This window comes from Colletes gigas, unplaced genomic scaffold (genome assembly GCF_013123115.1).
Source record: "Colletes gigas isolate AHSC1104 unplaced genomic scaffold, ASM1312311v1 Colletes_gigas_Sc00001, whole genome shotgun sequence".
Taxonomy (NCBI): Eukaryota; Metazoa; Arthropoda; class Insecta; order Hymenoptera; family Colletidae; genus Colletes; species Colletes gigas.
Genome location: NW_025106630.1, coordinates 8,046,178 through 8,059,463, shown reverse-complemented (window position 1 = coordinate 8,059,463; position 13,286 = coordinate 8,046,178). Strand labels below are relative to the sequence as shown.

The 13,286-nt window shown below is 30.3% G+C and overlaps 5 protein-coding genes across 10 annotated transcripts; 3 read left to right on the top strand and 2 right to left on the bottom strand.

Annotated features, from left to right (window-relative positions):
* The first annotated feature begins 42 nt into the window (after positions 1–42).
* LOC122396472 (transmembrane and ubiquitin-like domain-containing protein 1) lies at positions 43–2,526 on the top strand. Of its 3 annotated transcripts, none has more exons than XM_043394941.1 (4): positions 43–198; positions 754–1,071; positions 1,172–1,454; positions 1,537–2,526. In XM_043394941.1, exons 2-4 carry the CDS (start codon positions 768–770, stop codon positions 2,009–2,011), a joined length of 1,062 nt encoding a protein of 353 aa, XP_043250876.1. In that variant the 5' UTR covers positions 43–198; positions 754–767; the 3' UTR covers positions 2,012–2,526. The 3 variants fall into 3 exon arrangements, with proteins under 3 accessions (XP_043250876.1, XP_043250866.1, XP_043250856.1); XM_043394931.1 differs by having other exon boundaries at positions 43–142; positions 1,148–1,454; positions 1,537–2,518; XM_043394921.1 differs by having other exon boundaries at positions 1,148–1,454; positions 1,537–2,518.
* A 93-nt stretch (positions 2,527–2,619) lies between these two features.
* LOC122396464 (ADAM 17-like protease) lies at positions 2,620–6,815 on the bottom strand. Its single transcript, XM_043394910.1, has 14 exons — positions 6,039–6,815; positions 5,812–5,950; positions 5,626–5,726; positions 5,421–5,542; positions 5,145–5,295; positions 4,898–5,082; positions 4,633–4,827; positions 4,391–4,529; positions 4,159–4,313; positions 3,995–4,075; positions 3,719–3,927; positions 3,394–3,632; positions 3,195–3,310; positions 2,620–3,126 (listed from the first exon to the last, which is right to left on the bottom strand). The coding sequence occupies exons 1-14, from the start codon at positions 6,094–6,096 to the stop codon at positions 2,818–2,820; spliced, it is 2,199 nt and encodes a 732-aa protein (XP_043250845.1). The 5' UTR covers positions 6,097–6,815; the 3' UTR covers positions 2,620–2,817.
* Positions 6,816–6,922: 107 nt separating this feature from the next.
* On the top strand, positions 6,923–8,606 carry LOC122396483 (cysteine and histidine-rich domain-containing protein). The gene is made up of 4 exons (XM_043394954.1): positions 6,923–7,199; positions 7,332–7,894; positions 8,009–8,197; positions 8,289–8,606. Exons 1-4 carry the CDS (start codon positions 7,121–7,123, stop codon positions 8,481–8,483), a joined length of 1,026 nt encoding a protein of 341 aa, XP_043250889.1. The 5' UTR covers positions 6,923–7,120; the 3' UTR covers positions 8,484–8,606.
* A 427-nt stretch (positions 8,607–9,033) lies between these two features.
* LOC122396491 (esterase CG5412) lies at positions 9,034–10,584 on the top strand. 2 transcript variants are annotated; one of them, XM_043394976.1, is made up of 5 exons: positions 9,034–9,188; positions 9,262–9,418; positions 9,551–9,745; positions 9,828–9,968; positions 10,034–10,584. In XM_043394976.1, the coding sequence occupies exons 1-5, from the start codon at positions 9,162–9,164 to the stop codon at positions 10,174–10,176; spliced, it is 663 nt and encodes a 220-aa protein (XP_043250911.1). In that variant the 5' UTR covers positions 9,034–9,161; the 3' UTR covers positions 10,177–10,584. The 2 variants fall into 2 exon arrangements, with proteins under 2 accessions (XP_043250911.1, XP_043250903.1); XM_043394968.1 differs by having other exon boundaries at positions 9,036–9,188; positions 9,262–9,421; positions 10,034–10,563.
* Positions 10,585–11,451: 867 nt separating this feature from the next.
* LOC122396500 (elongin-B) lies at positions 11,452–13,223 on the bottom strand. 3 transcript variants are annotated; one of them, XM_043395005.1, is made up of 4 exons: positions 13,107–13,223; positions 12,566–12,830; positions 12,376–12,469; positions 11,452–12,207 (listed from the first exon to the last, which is right to left on the bottom strand). In XM_043395005.1, the coding sequence occupies exons 2-4, from the start codon at positions 12,566–12,568 to the stop codon at positions 11,933–11,935; spliced, it is 372 nt and encodes a 123-aa protein (XP_043250940.1). In that variant the 5' UTR covers positions 12,569–12,830; positions 13,107–13,223; the 3' UTR covers positions 11,452–11,932. The 3 variants fall into 3 exon arrangements, with proteins under 3 accessions (XP_043250940.1, XP_043250931.1, XP_043250922.1); XM_043394996.1 differs by having other exon boundaries at positions 13,027–13,180; XM_043394987.1 differs by having other exon boundaries at positions 12,566–13,185.
* Between the last annotated feature and the right edge of the window lie 63 nt (positions 13,224–13,286).

Sequence of the window (13,286 nt, the reverse complement as noted above, 5' to 3'; positions counted from 1 at the left end):
TCGTAACTATTGTCGATTTCGATGCACTCAATTATGCCAAATCTGACCACACCGTGTCACCGTGTCCGTCAATAGCGACAATGCGTATGCAAGGAGGTGAGATGAAAAGACTTTTCACAGACGCAGAGTAGATGAGATTTTTATAAGTGTTTTTGATGGATTTTAATTTTGCCTTATTGCCAATTCATCTAAATTGAGGTGAGGATACTAACAAAAATTAACAATGAAGTGAGAAGAATTGTTTACAATGTGAAGTTTACTTTATAATATACCGAAAAATATATGCAAATGTAATAAACACACAGATTTTCTTGATTCGTATCAGTAACATTCACTTATGACATTGGGAAATAGAAAGAGTAATGCAAATGTATTTCAATTACATAGGACCAGCTTCGCCTTATTTTGAAAGTTTTAAAAGAACACTCCGAATTTCACCTTGAAGTTGTTAATATGAAATCAGGATTTTCTGTTTTTGTTTATAAATAATACATTTTGGAAACGTTTCGGAAAAAGCAGTAGTATCATTATTTCGTGGCACCTTTTTAATTAATAGAAAATCAACTATATTTAGCATAAGTATATATTATAATATAATTTACATATAATGAATATGGGCATGTATAATATCTTTAAATATATTCCATGAATTATTTATTGTCGATGAACAAACATGACCATATGTTCCTCTTACTTTTTGCGACTCTGTTAATGTTGTTTTATTATTCATATATATTTATTTCGTTTACACAGGTTAATTCCAAATTATGGAAATGACTCAGATCCAGGGTGTTGGAGATGAAGTTACAAATTTCTTTATTGTTGTGGTCGTCCTCTTGGTAGGCTGGCTTGCATGGTATTCTACTAGTATCATAGATCATCCATTAATATTGACATTGCCAATATTACAACATCGAACACACACACATAACGCCGAACTTACATCTAATTATCAAAATACAAACATCAGTCAGGCTTCAAATATGGAGATATCGCAGGAAGAATCTGTAGAGCCAATTACTGAGAATAATAGCAATAATTCACAAAGTTGTCCAGAACCATCTGTTGCAGGTAATATATCCTATTTCAAAATACTTCTATAAGAATAGTAAATAATATCAGAATCATTAATTATATATCATGATAGACACAAATGGAGAAATTTCCTTAGAATCACATAGAATATTCGAAGCAACTGCTACGGAAGAAGTACTTATTGAAGCTATGGACTCGTTCAATAATGTTAATACACCTTTGTTGCAAAAGCAAACTAAAATAGATACTACGGAGGAAACAAGTATACCGACATCAGCATGCATTGATAATGTAGAATGCAGACCTGAAAATCTTTCAACGAACGATGCTAATGAAATTAGCATAAAACTTAAGTTTATAAATGATGATGAAAAAGTAGTTATCGGAAGTCTTAATGAACTACTTGGGGACTTTAAAAGGTCCCTACAATTTAATACATTTAATTTTTATTTCGAATTTATAAAAAGAATAAATATGTAAGAGACATTTATATTTTTGCAGGAGACACTTCCAAACGGAACTTGATGAACAGAAATTGGTTCGTTTAATTTTTAAAGGGCGTATATTACAAACTGATAATCAAACGTTAGAACAATGTGGTTTGTATAACAACTGTGTAGTTCACTGTTTGATACACCAGCCTAAACCAAGTTCCATACCGCCTCGGACGTCAACATTAGACAATTCATCAGCAATGTATATCATTCCTGTATCAATTTCAGATATACCTGCAGCACTAGAAGACGTACTTGATGCCAGAGAAATTAGTTCAGTACATAACGAATGGGATTTAAGTAGACTCTTAGTCTGTATTTTGACTCTTATTATAGGTGTTGCTTGGTATACTTTGTACTATCGTGTTCAACTTTTTACTGCAATTAGTACTCTAGCATTATACACGCTCACTACAATTTTCACAGTTTCGTTATTTAGTCACTTCTCTCCTGATCATGATAACATTAGAAATGTTCCGTAAATGGGAATTAGATTTGTTGATGAACACAAACTAAAAAATGTATAAATATTTATATAAATATATATATATAATTAGTAATGTATTGAAACTATTATAATTGTAATTTGCTACAAGATATATTTAATATTACTTCCAGAAAAAGGATATTCATTGTTATCTTTAACAAAGGGCATCATCAAGGGTAGTAACTCGTAATTGTCTCTATAATTCATTGTACTATAGTAGTTCGTAGATACTGGTCCTTATCTAAAATGTTTGCACCATATTCATTTTTCGCGAACCTTCCATTCGACCGGCGCTCCCAACAATACAGTCCGCGATTTCAAACGATGTATATTTAACCATTGTATAGTTTATTATCATTTATTATTCCGTAATCGTGCATGCATATAAGGGACTGCAAATGATTTATAAATCAACTGGTTTGGAAGGATTAATTGAAAGAAGGTCATTGTATACATTTTTTAAATGAAGTTTCACACCATAGCTATCTTTAATCATAGTTTATTGTTTTTTGTTCAATTTGTAAATTAAATTTAATGTAAAGATATATAAAGTTCTTAATTAAGTACTTGAATAAAAGAAATTTGTTTTATAAACAGATGTGCTATATTTAGTGTATTTGTTTTTAAATCACATATATTACTGTATTTATATTTGAAATAATACTATATATTCCCGTTGAAAATGTTTTTTTAATATATAAAGATAAGAAATAGAAAATATGTAGTATAACAGATAAAAACATTTATGACTAGAAATGTCTCAAATATAAAGAATATAAATGGTATGGATAAATTAAATGTTTACGATTGTTGCGTAACCTGTTGCATCCTTTGCCGTTGCCCATTTATATAAATAACTTGTCTTTGTTCGTCTGGATGAATAAGCTCATCTGTATGCTTCCAGCGCCATTTCTTTTCACTTTCTTTAATACGTCTGTGGTCAATATAACTAATAATACAACTTGTCGGGATCCATACGATAGCAGTAATAATTATGACAGCCCCCACTATATTATCTTTCAAGAATCGCATCACTTTATTAATATTTATGTCCTCGATAATATCCCAAAATCGTTCTACTACATCCTGAATTGTTTTCTCGCAAATACCCTGGAAACATTTGTTAACTTTAATATTTTTACATATGATATTTAACAATATCTCTGAAACAATATTACCTTATTACAGAAACCTTGAATGCATGGTGTCCCATCAGGTAAAATATCCTGTGGATCTATAGGAAAACAGGTCTCATTTAAACTCATTCGACAGCACCTTTTACACGCATCTCCAACTGTGAGTAAAAATTTAATATGAGACCATATAAATATATTTCATACACCTTGTAAATTATAGCACACAGAATAATAAACATACTTGTATCGCACATACAACTCTGTAGACCTTGCGTCTCGCAATATGGTACGCACTTTCCGAGTCTACATTGACCTCTCTCGAAGCAACCTGTACCATCTTTCAGTGGTGGAGATCTAGGACATTCGCTAGACGCTCCAGTACAGCGCGATTCTTGCTCGCAAGTAGCATACTGTGCATCCCTACATTTTACACCTAACGGCATGAACGCACAACCTTGACAGCAGGGTGAGTTTTTATCGCTATAAAAAATATTTTACATAAAATAGAATTAAAAATCGTTAGCAGAAATTTTTTATACCGCAATAATATGTACGCAAATACTCGCCTACAAACTGCTGCTTGATTTCTACGAAGTTTACAATTTTTATCACAGCAAGCATCGTTGTCCTCTGTTCCCAATAATCCTGCGTCACATTCTTCGTCTCCCTCGACTCGTAGATTACCACAAAACGATTCTTCTGGTTCAGAAAAACAGCGACCAGACTTTGCTTGTAAAACTTTTCTAATGGACCTTAAACTACATGGCGAAAAACGCTGACCCATAAATAGTTAATGAGTATTTTTTCACTGTTATTGTATCTTGTATATTAATTAAATATACCTTATTATTTACATCGTATCCACTAACACTATACGTGTACATTAAGTATGACCCTCCTTGACTAGCACTTGGACTGCATTCCTGTTAAAAAATTTCATTTGTTTAACTCTTTTTGCTAGTAACGAAGACTTTAGTCGTCCGAAGCGTAAAAGCAAAAAACTTACTGTTATATCTGGATCATGTTCGGAACCCCAATTGTGTCCAAATTCATGTGCAGTGACTAAGTCAGCTTCTCTTGTAATCACTCTTTGTCCATAATGATTCCTGCTAGAACTCAGTCCTGAATTGAGATACAGCGTGTAGCCATTCTTGAAATATTCTAATATATAAAAGTATTAAATGAAATTTAATTTTCTATAGTGTTTGTACATTGAAGTAAAGAATTCTTTCACGTACCTGGTGTACAGATTCCACCTACTGAATTTCTACGAGGTGATCCGACGTATGCTAATCCCAATATACCACCCTCAAATTTGAGATCAGTAAACAAATGAGCCAAACAAAAATCCTTATGGCTATATTCCCGACTAAATACCTGAACGCCATTTATATAATTTCCATACAATTTTTAAAACATACCGTTACAATTAAAATAATAAAAGTATTTTGAATAAATGTAAAAAAAATGATAATTTCACCTCGAGTAACGTGCGTACATCCCATTTTTCTCTAACCATATTATAATGTGTTTCACCGCCTCTTACGCGAGTTGGTTCATTATGAACTACTATCTTTTTAATAACAAATCCCATTCCTTTAAATCCATCTTGTTCTTGTCGTTCTTGCCACAAAGTATCATTATAAATTTTATGTACCCTATCGATTAAACTGATCTGCAAAGTATAGAAATATTTTTAGCGATTAATACAATATTTATTTTTATACGAGAAAATATTTATTTACCAGATAATTAATAGTCGTTTTTGTATTACTAGCACCCATTTCTTGGTAAAAACGATAGTCGGCAACCAACAACAAAGGACATCTAGTTTTTGTGGGAGTATATTCGTAAGTTTCTGTTTGTCTTTTTGTTCTGGCAAGTTTATTGGATTCTTCTTCAGTCTTTTCCTCGTCGTTTATCAGAATGCCTGTAACATAGATCTTGTGTAATATTATTCAACGATATCATCTACAGGAGTCAATAACCAACCTAATTCTTCTTTTACATATCCACAGGTTTTAGGAACACCATGTGTATGGCCTTCATTGTTTTGAAAATGTTCCCAACTAAGTTGAACATCTGACGATTTATAAATAATCATTGTTTCATTTCCTAAGTGAGGTAGATGTCTCCAAGATGGCTGTAGTGTATAAAATGTTTTATTATTATTACAAATATATATCATATATTGCTATCTTAACTAAAATATATTACAATAAGTTATATTATGTTAAAATTTATTACTTAAAACGATGCAGAACATACTTCAATGTGAAATGTTTCATCAGAAATTGTAACACTGGCTGTTAGAATTCCATTATCGATATGTACTTGCGCATGAGAGTCAATTTCACCAAATACACGTCCATGATAAAAACTTTCATGATCTTAAAACAAAAAACATATTACAAATACATTAAATTAAAATATTAGTTATACAAGAAGATACATTTACACATATATATGTTACCTAAATGTATAGTTTTTTCTTTTCCTTCGCCATTTACTTCGTACGCTTTAAACTTGGAATGAATAACTTCCCTTCTTGGCGTTAAGATTAAACGAAAAGATCTATCAATCAAAAAACATGCTTTTTTTTCTTTCTTCTCAGAGAGAGGATTACGTTATTTCAATAATTTATAGATAATGAGTTTACCGTCCATGAGAATAAAATTCTAATTCGCTTATTTTGTTATAAGGATGATAACTATGTTGAACGCCCCGCTTTATAATTCTGTGTTCAAGATCGGATGCATGAAGGGTTTCATAATATTTTAAATTTCTATGAAGCCCATCTACAATAACACATTTATCAAAATAAATCAGCAAGTTGAAATCAGTTGTACGACACAGAGCAACAAAAATTTGATACGTCCAACTTACAAATGTTTTCTATAGTAAAAAGCATGTAGTATATTAGAAATGTATTTCGAATTTTCATGTCTGTAGGAATGTCTCATACTATCAACACGTTATTTATTATATTTAGAAGGATATGCTTCATCTTATGTATGGATACTTCATTCTTGCCTTTTACTTTCACATATGCTCTTTAGGCAAAATATAATTGGAGGCATTAATTCGTTTCGTTCAAATGAAATATGGTACGCCAAGCACATTCTTTTCTACGTTACACAAGTCTTTTAATTGGCAACCTTATTAAAGTACGAATGAAATCATTATCTAATCCTCTATTTAACTTTACTATTTACCGATTATTACGCGGATGTTTACGCCAATGTTGAGATTTCGAACGCTTTGAATATATAAAATGGCGGAAAAAACGAATGATGTATGCACTACCTATTTCGCAATTCGAATCTGAGTGATATGTAAACTTAAAAGAATTTAATTGCCAGTTGTTAGTCTCTTGGCAAGGCGGGTACTTCGGTTTTAATGGGCACGCTACGTGCAAACGTTTATAAACTCTAAACGAATAAATTCGACCACAGATATTTTATAACATGAAAGGTCCAACGTCATTTTAAAATTACCAGATCTGCCAAGATCTGTTGTTGAAAAAAACGATGTCATTCGAGATAAGAAACGAATATTTGCCCCTGATTCGATGAAAGGATTGACGTTCGACGCGAGAACCAAAAAGAGAACCTTGCATTGTATTGCATATTGCATTTACTATTTTTATCGATTCTCCGAAGTTGTCCGAAGTGCTGCATTCATCTCGGACGCCTTCGAAAAGTTGATAAAGGAGGCGAGTCTAACTTTTTCTCCCTCAGGTTCTCGAAACTACCGAACTCATATACCTACGCCGTGCACACAGTGCGTAGTGCGTAGTGCGTGAAAGTTTAGTGAGTGATTCTGGAAAAGTTCAGTCTGACTGAATCTGACATACCCGATTCGCAAGCAAGTACTTACACACTTAGTGCATCAATTTTTTAAAGTGATTTATTATGTTTTCATGTAACGCGTGTTGTTAAACTGAAATAGTTAGAATAAAATTAAAAATGTCGCAAGAGTCAACTTTATTGTATTGTTACAATCATGGGTGCGGGAAAAAGTTCGATCCAAACGATAATAAAGACGGTACGTCAATAAATTTCCCATGAGAGGAATTTAATAATATAAATATTTACAAACGATGAAACAGTACATTCAGTTGATCATTTTGTCGACAGTCAAAAGCTATGTAACATGCGAGTGCGACTATATTTCCAGGAGACTGTATTCATCATCCAGGTTATCCAGTATTTCATGATGCTTATAAAGGCTGGTCTTGTTGTAACAAAAAATGTACAGATTTCACAGAGTTTTTAAACATCAAAGGCTGTACAAAATCGTGCCATACAAATGTAAAGCCAAAGGAGCCAGAGAAACCTAATGTTGATAAGACTAAGGTTAACGAAGTAATTACAGTAACGGTTCAACCCCTTAACAATGAACGTGTCTTAGAAAGGCCTCCTTTCGACATTCCACAAACTACTATAACACCAAATGTTTCACCTATGTTGTTAGAACAAATTAAGGGATTAACTTTTTTACAATTAGAAAATGTGTCTGGAACAAAAATTGAAATTGGACAAAGTTGCAAAAATAATGCGTGTAAAGATGTATATAAAGGTCCTGCATCGGATAAAGAATTATGTAATTATCATCCCGGTGCTCCTATCTTCCATGAAGGAATGAAGTATTGGTCGTGCTGTCAAAAGAAAACTACAGACTTCTCTACATTTTTAGAACAACCAGGGTGTGCACAAGGAAAACATACATGGGTTTCTAAGGTATATTTGTATTTCTAATAATTTTCGTATATTGTTTATAATTGTAAATAAATTAAAATAATGAAATATTTTATCAAGTTTATTGATTAAAAAAATTCATTTGTTTGTTTTTAGAATATCAGTACAAAAAAAGAATGCAGATTGGATTGGCATCAAACAGGGACATTTGTTGTAGTTTCTGTCTTTGCAAAAAAATATCATCCAGACAAGTCTGTTATTAAATTAAATCCTATACGTTTATCAGTGGATTTGTCATTTGTAGAAGATAATTCAAGATATACTTGTGATTTAGAATTAAGGGGGGTATGTGTGTTGAGATTGTTACATAATTCTCAAATAATTATTTAATTCATTAACTTTGTTACATATTGTGTGCAAAATTCCATCTTTGTAGGTTGTCGATGTTATTCAAAGTAGTGTTAATATGCTTCCTACTAAAATAGAAATTAAATTGAAGAAAGCTGAACCTGGATCGTGGGCAAAACTGTATTTCTCTAGGCAAAGTAAAGCAGGAACTAGAGAAAATAGTACCCAGAATGAAGAGAACATTAGTGCACAAGTGGAAGCTGTTGATCTTAGTGATCTTTAAACATTTGTGTTTAAATATTTTGTTAAAAAAATAATTATATTTGATGTATCTTTGTTTTAAGGTTAATAATTTAATTTTAGAATACAAGAAATATTGTCGAAATTCCGTTCCCAAGAAAACTGCAATTCTTGTTTTGTAAAATCTAAACTTTGATATTTAATACATTTTGTTTTATTTATGGTTTTCCCGGATATATCGTTCACTTATGAATTTACAAGATTTTAGAATACAGGTGAAAATAAATTTAATAATTTGGAAATAATACGAATGCTTGATAGATTGTTTTTCTCATTGGTCTCAGGCGAATTCCATCTACGTGAAACATAAACACGAGTGAAATTAACCTATTGGTATTAGTGTGTGCATAAGGACCTACACTCAACCTACAGTATAAGCATTACAATAACTTACGCTTCCGACCCGTGCGTTTCTAACGAACTTATACTGCATTACGTTACATTAATCTAATTAGAAAATTGCTTAAATTATAATTTTTATATATTCACAACTAAATTAAAAATATTCTTCTATTTGAAATGAAATATAAGAAATTTCTATATAACATTGCTTTCATAACCTACATTTTATTCAGTAGCGACTAATATAATTTTTGTTATACGTATTAAATATTACAGTGTTTGTAATATAATTTTTAATACAGTTTATTTGAGATATACTATGACTGTTGTACCTCATAAATTACGTGTAAGTAATTGCCAATAATTATATTTAAACTCGAATAAAAATAATATTTTTAGGTATATATATATTTGTGTAGATACTTGCTATTCACGGATATGCTCAATCAGATGTTATTTTCAAGACGAAATTGGGATCACTGAGAAAAGGATTTAAAAAAGATGTAGAGTTTGTATTTTTAAATGCACCTCATCGAGTGTCGATGAAAAGTAATTTTGGCAGTGATAAGATAGAAGAAGGTATTGTCGTACAAAATTTATGGCTCATCGAATGAAGAATTAAAATCCAAGCTTTTATACTGTAATAATTATCCGTTTAGTCTACGAAAAGTTTAATATTTGAAAATAATATGTATCCGTAAATTATAGGTTATGCGTGGTGGTTCAATACGGAAGACCATATATTTAAAGCAACTACGCCAAGCAATTTATCTGTAGGTTTTGAAGATAGTTTGACTTTAATTGAGAAAACGTTTAAAGAGTCTGGCCCATTCGATGGTATTTTGGGCTTTTCGCAAGGAGCAAGTTTTGTTACTATATTATGTTCCATGCAGCAAAAGAAATGTGAGTACATTGTATAAATATTGTAGTAACCGTGAACAATTGTAAAAGAATTTAGATTTAAAAGCAAATAATTATTTTACAGTACTGCGAATCAAATTTGATTTTGCAATTATTATATCCGGATTCAAATCGTTGTGCGTACCTCACGCAACATATTACGATGAAAAAATAAGTATCCCCGCTTTAATTATTTATGGGGAGAGTGATAAAATTATTCCACCAGGTTAGATAGTCTTTAATAAGTTATTACAAGGGAAAAAACTATTACTATATTATTCTTCTTTGCAGAAATGGTACAGGAAGTTGGTAAATTGTTTATTAATGAAACAGTATTAAAGCATGAAGGTGGTCACTATATACCAAGTAAAAAAGAATTTTACAAAGATTTTATAATGGCAATGGTACTGAATAAAAACAAAGATAATTGTTAATATCTAATCATGCCGTATGACATTCAAAGAATAATATAATGTATAAATATAGCAAGAGCTTATATAGATTGTATTACAAAATATAATCTCTGTTGAGTAATATTGATAAATTTATTCAAATCAGCTATAAATAAACATCATACAGTATACATTAGAGGTAAAGATCATTAAATAAACTATATTGGGTCATCCATATGGCAACAAGTTAGAGTAAAACCACAAATGTGAAAATTTTCACCATTTCTAGTAGAAATGTATTTCAAAATCATTGGGTGATTTTTTTTTTTATTCCTAGTTTTATGCGTAATTTATAAATGCGAGTTATACACATTTATGGTTCTATCATAAGAGGGATGATATAAAATATATTTATAATACACAATCATTTAGTATTTTACTGAACTTTATGTCGTTAAATACAAAATGTGTCGCCAATTTTAAAGGTTTAAAGTTTAACAATTAAACTTATATAGGAACTAAAAATATGCTAAACGGTATATTATTTTGTCCAATACAGTGAAATATGCAAGTTATTTAAACTATTTATTTATTTCATGCATATCTTTAAATAAATTATAATGTTTTATTTTTACAACGAAATATATTTTATGTATAATAAGTGAAATGCTTAAGTAATATCAACTATCCTGGTCTATAATTTACCATTTCAGAAGCACGTACTTATGTTATTAGTATTGTGATCCCTAAATTTCTTTAGTAATACCTACAGTATAGAACTTCGTTTAATAAATTAAAAAAATATTACATTTAGATGTAAACAAATTATTACAACGACTAATTTATTGCAATATATTACATTTTTTATTCAAATTGTTATTAATTCAACTCAAATAAATTAGACGTGGGTTAACATTTAGATTTATAATCGTTTCTGAGGTGGCTATAACAAATTTTGAAAGATACAAGTTCATATATCGATCAAGTACTTCACATTGTTTGCATAAGTAATTTATAGGATATGTAAATAAAGTTCTTAAAAAAATATTGATAGAAATATTATATTTTATATTTAAAAAGATCATTTGCCGGATGCATTAAACTCGTAAAATATAATTAATATATTAAAGTTACATACACTATTTATAATTTATTATATTTTGAAATTTCTAATTTTTCCTAATCACAGAAACCGATATTTCAAAGGTTTTACTGTCGGTATATCTCAATTTTTCACATTGAGTAACATATAATATTGTTATTCATGTTCTGAAAAACCGAAAACATTATATTTAGATCTTAACTAAAACTTGATGGAGGCATATAATTAAATATGTAGAATGTATTCGACTAAAAAATAAATAGATTGAGAATATTACAAAATACTATGACATAAGTTACAATTGTAAATTACACGTGATTGAGGTATTTGGTCTGTAATGACATTAATAACAAAGCGTCGAAATATTTTTTTTTTAGCTATAAAAGATTGTAATAAATTTAAGCGTTGCACTCTATTAAAAACTTTATGTTTTATTATCATTTTCAGTCAATTGTTCAGGTATAACTAGTACTTGGCATTACACGCAAAAAAAAAAAAATGAACAGAAATGAAAAAGATTAATAATTATTTAGTACTTTTGCTAGGGAAATTAGAAAGTCTCAGAACACCTTTAATATTCATATAAAGTTGCATATATCTAATATTCACATTATGTTTGCTTAAGCTATCAGATTTTTTTTAAATATCTGACAATCGTAAAAATTATATTGAATTTAACACCTTATTGCTGCTCATTCACACATTAATATTGGTACAAGGCATCTGATCTAAGCCATTAGTTTCTTGAGATTTCATAACATCTGGTAGGTCAGGTGGCAATGAGAACGGTGTCATCTCCAAAGGTTCAAATTGACCATCATCTTGACGTACAGCTAAACCCACTAATGCAGGACACTGTGGCTTTGCGGTTGCAAATGTTATTCCATAATCGGACAACAATTTACTATTTGACATTAAAACATTATCCTTGTTGAACAGCTGTTGATTGACAGGTGGTATTTCTAGTATACCTGCATGATAATTACATTTATCATTAAATATCTTTATTAACATTTTACAAAAATTTAAATCATTTTACGAAACTTTACGAAATGGAAAATAAAATATTGGCATTTCTCGTTTGAACTGTCATATTTTGTTTCTTTAATTCATGTATATATAAGTTACGTATCCCTCACCTTCTATACGTTTTTTCAATTCAAGAACTGTTGTATTATCCTTTGTATCAGTAAATATTGTCATATTTTTTCGTCGGATCATTAGAAATGCATCCTATAAAGAAAACCTAGATTGTATTTGAGGTTATAATATCTTAAAATAAATTGGATTTGTATTACAAGGGATGATAGAATATTATGGGAAACTTACCATTATGTATTTAATAATACAACTAATACTGGCAAGGATAATTATTACACGGTTTTTTCCAGTGTTCCTTTGATTGTTGTTTACTTGCAGATCCTCAGGTTAAAGGTACAAAGTTAAAATAAGGTAGACATTTACGAACATCATGGTCACATAAAACACGTTATTCGATTGGTTCTTCTTTTTAAACGTAAAATATGTTTGGCACGTTATTTATCTCTTTAACCAATCGTAAGCCAATTTTATATTTTACGAATAACTACGAATCCTTAAAATAGAAATGACATTATTCGAGTATCAATTCATATATTGATATATCGAATTGATAAATTGAATGTACGTATAGTATGAACAGTAAGGCGACGAAGAAACAAAATCGTTTTGAATATTGATAATTATTGAATGCGAAATAGGCTAAAACATATTTAATACGATTTGAAAACGAATTACATCACTATGTGTACTTTTAAAAGTCAATGGAAGGAATAAGAACTTTCCACGTATAGAATATACAGGTTAAGGGTGTATTTGCATTTAAACTGACGATTCTGACGACGCGTGCAAAGAACAGCTCGCGAGAACTCTCCCATTGATCGGACGTGATCACGAAATATCACTGTATGTATTTGGAAACGAATGTGATTGAATCACTCGTGATTTAAAAGTAGCAGTTCCAGCCACCCTCTGTTGTATGGATGCATGCACCGTACGTAGTTTTTAGGGA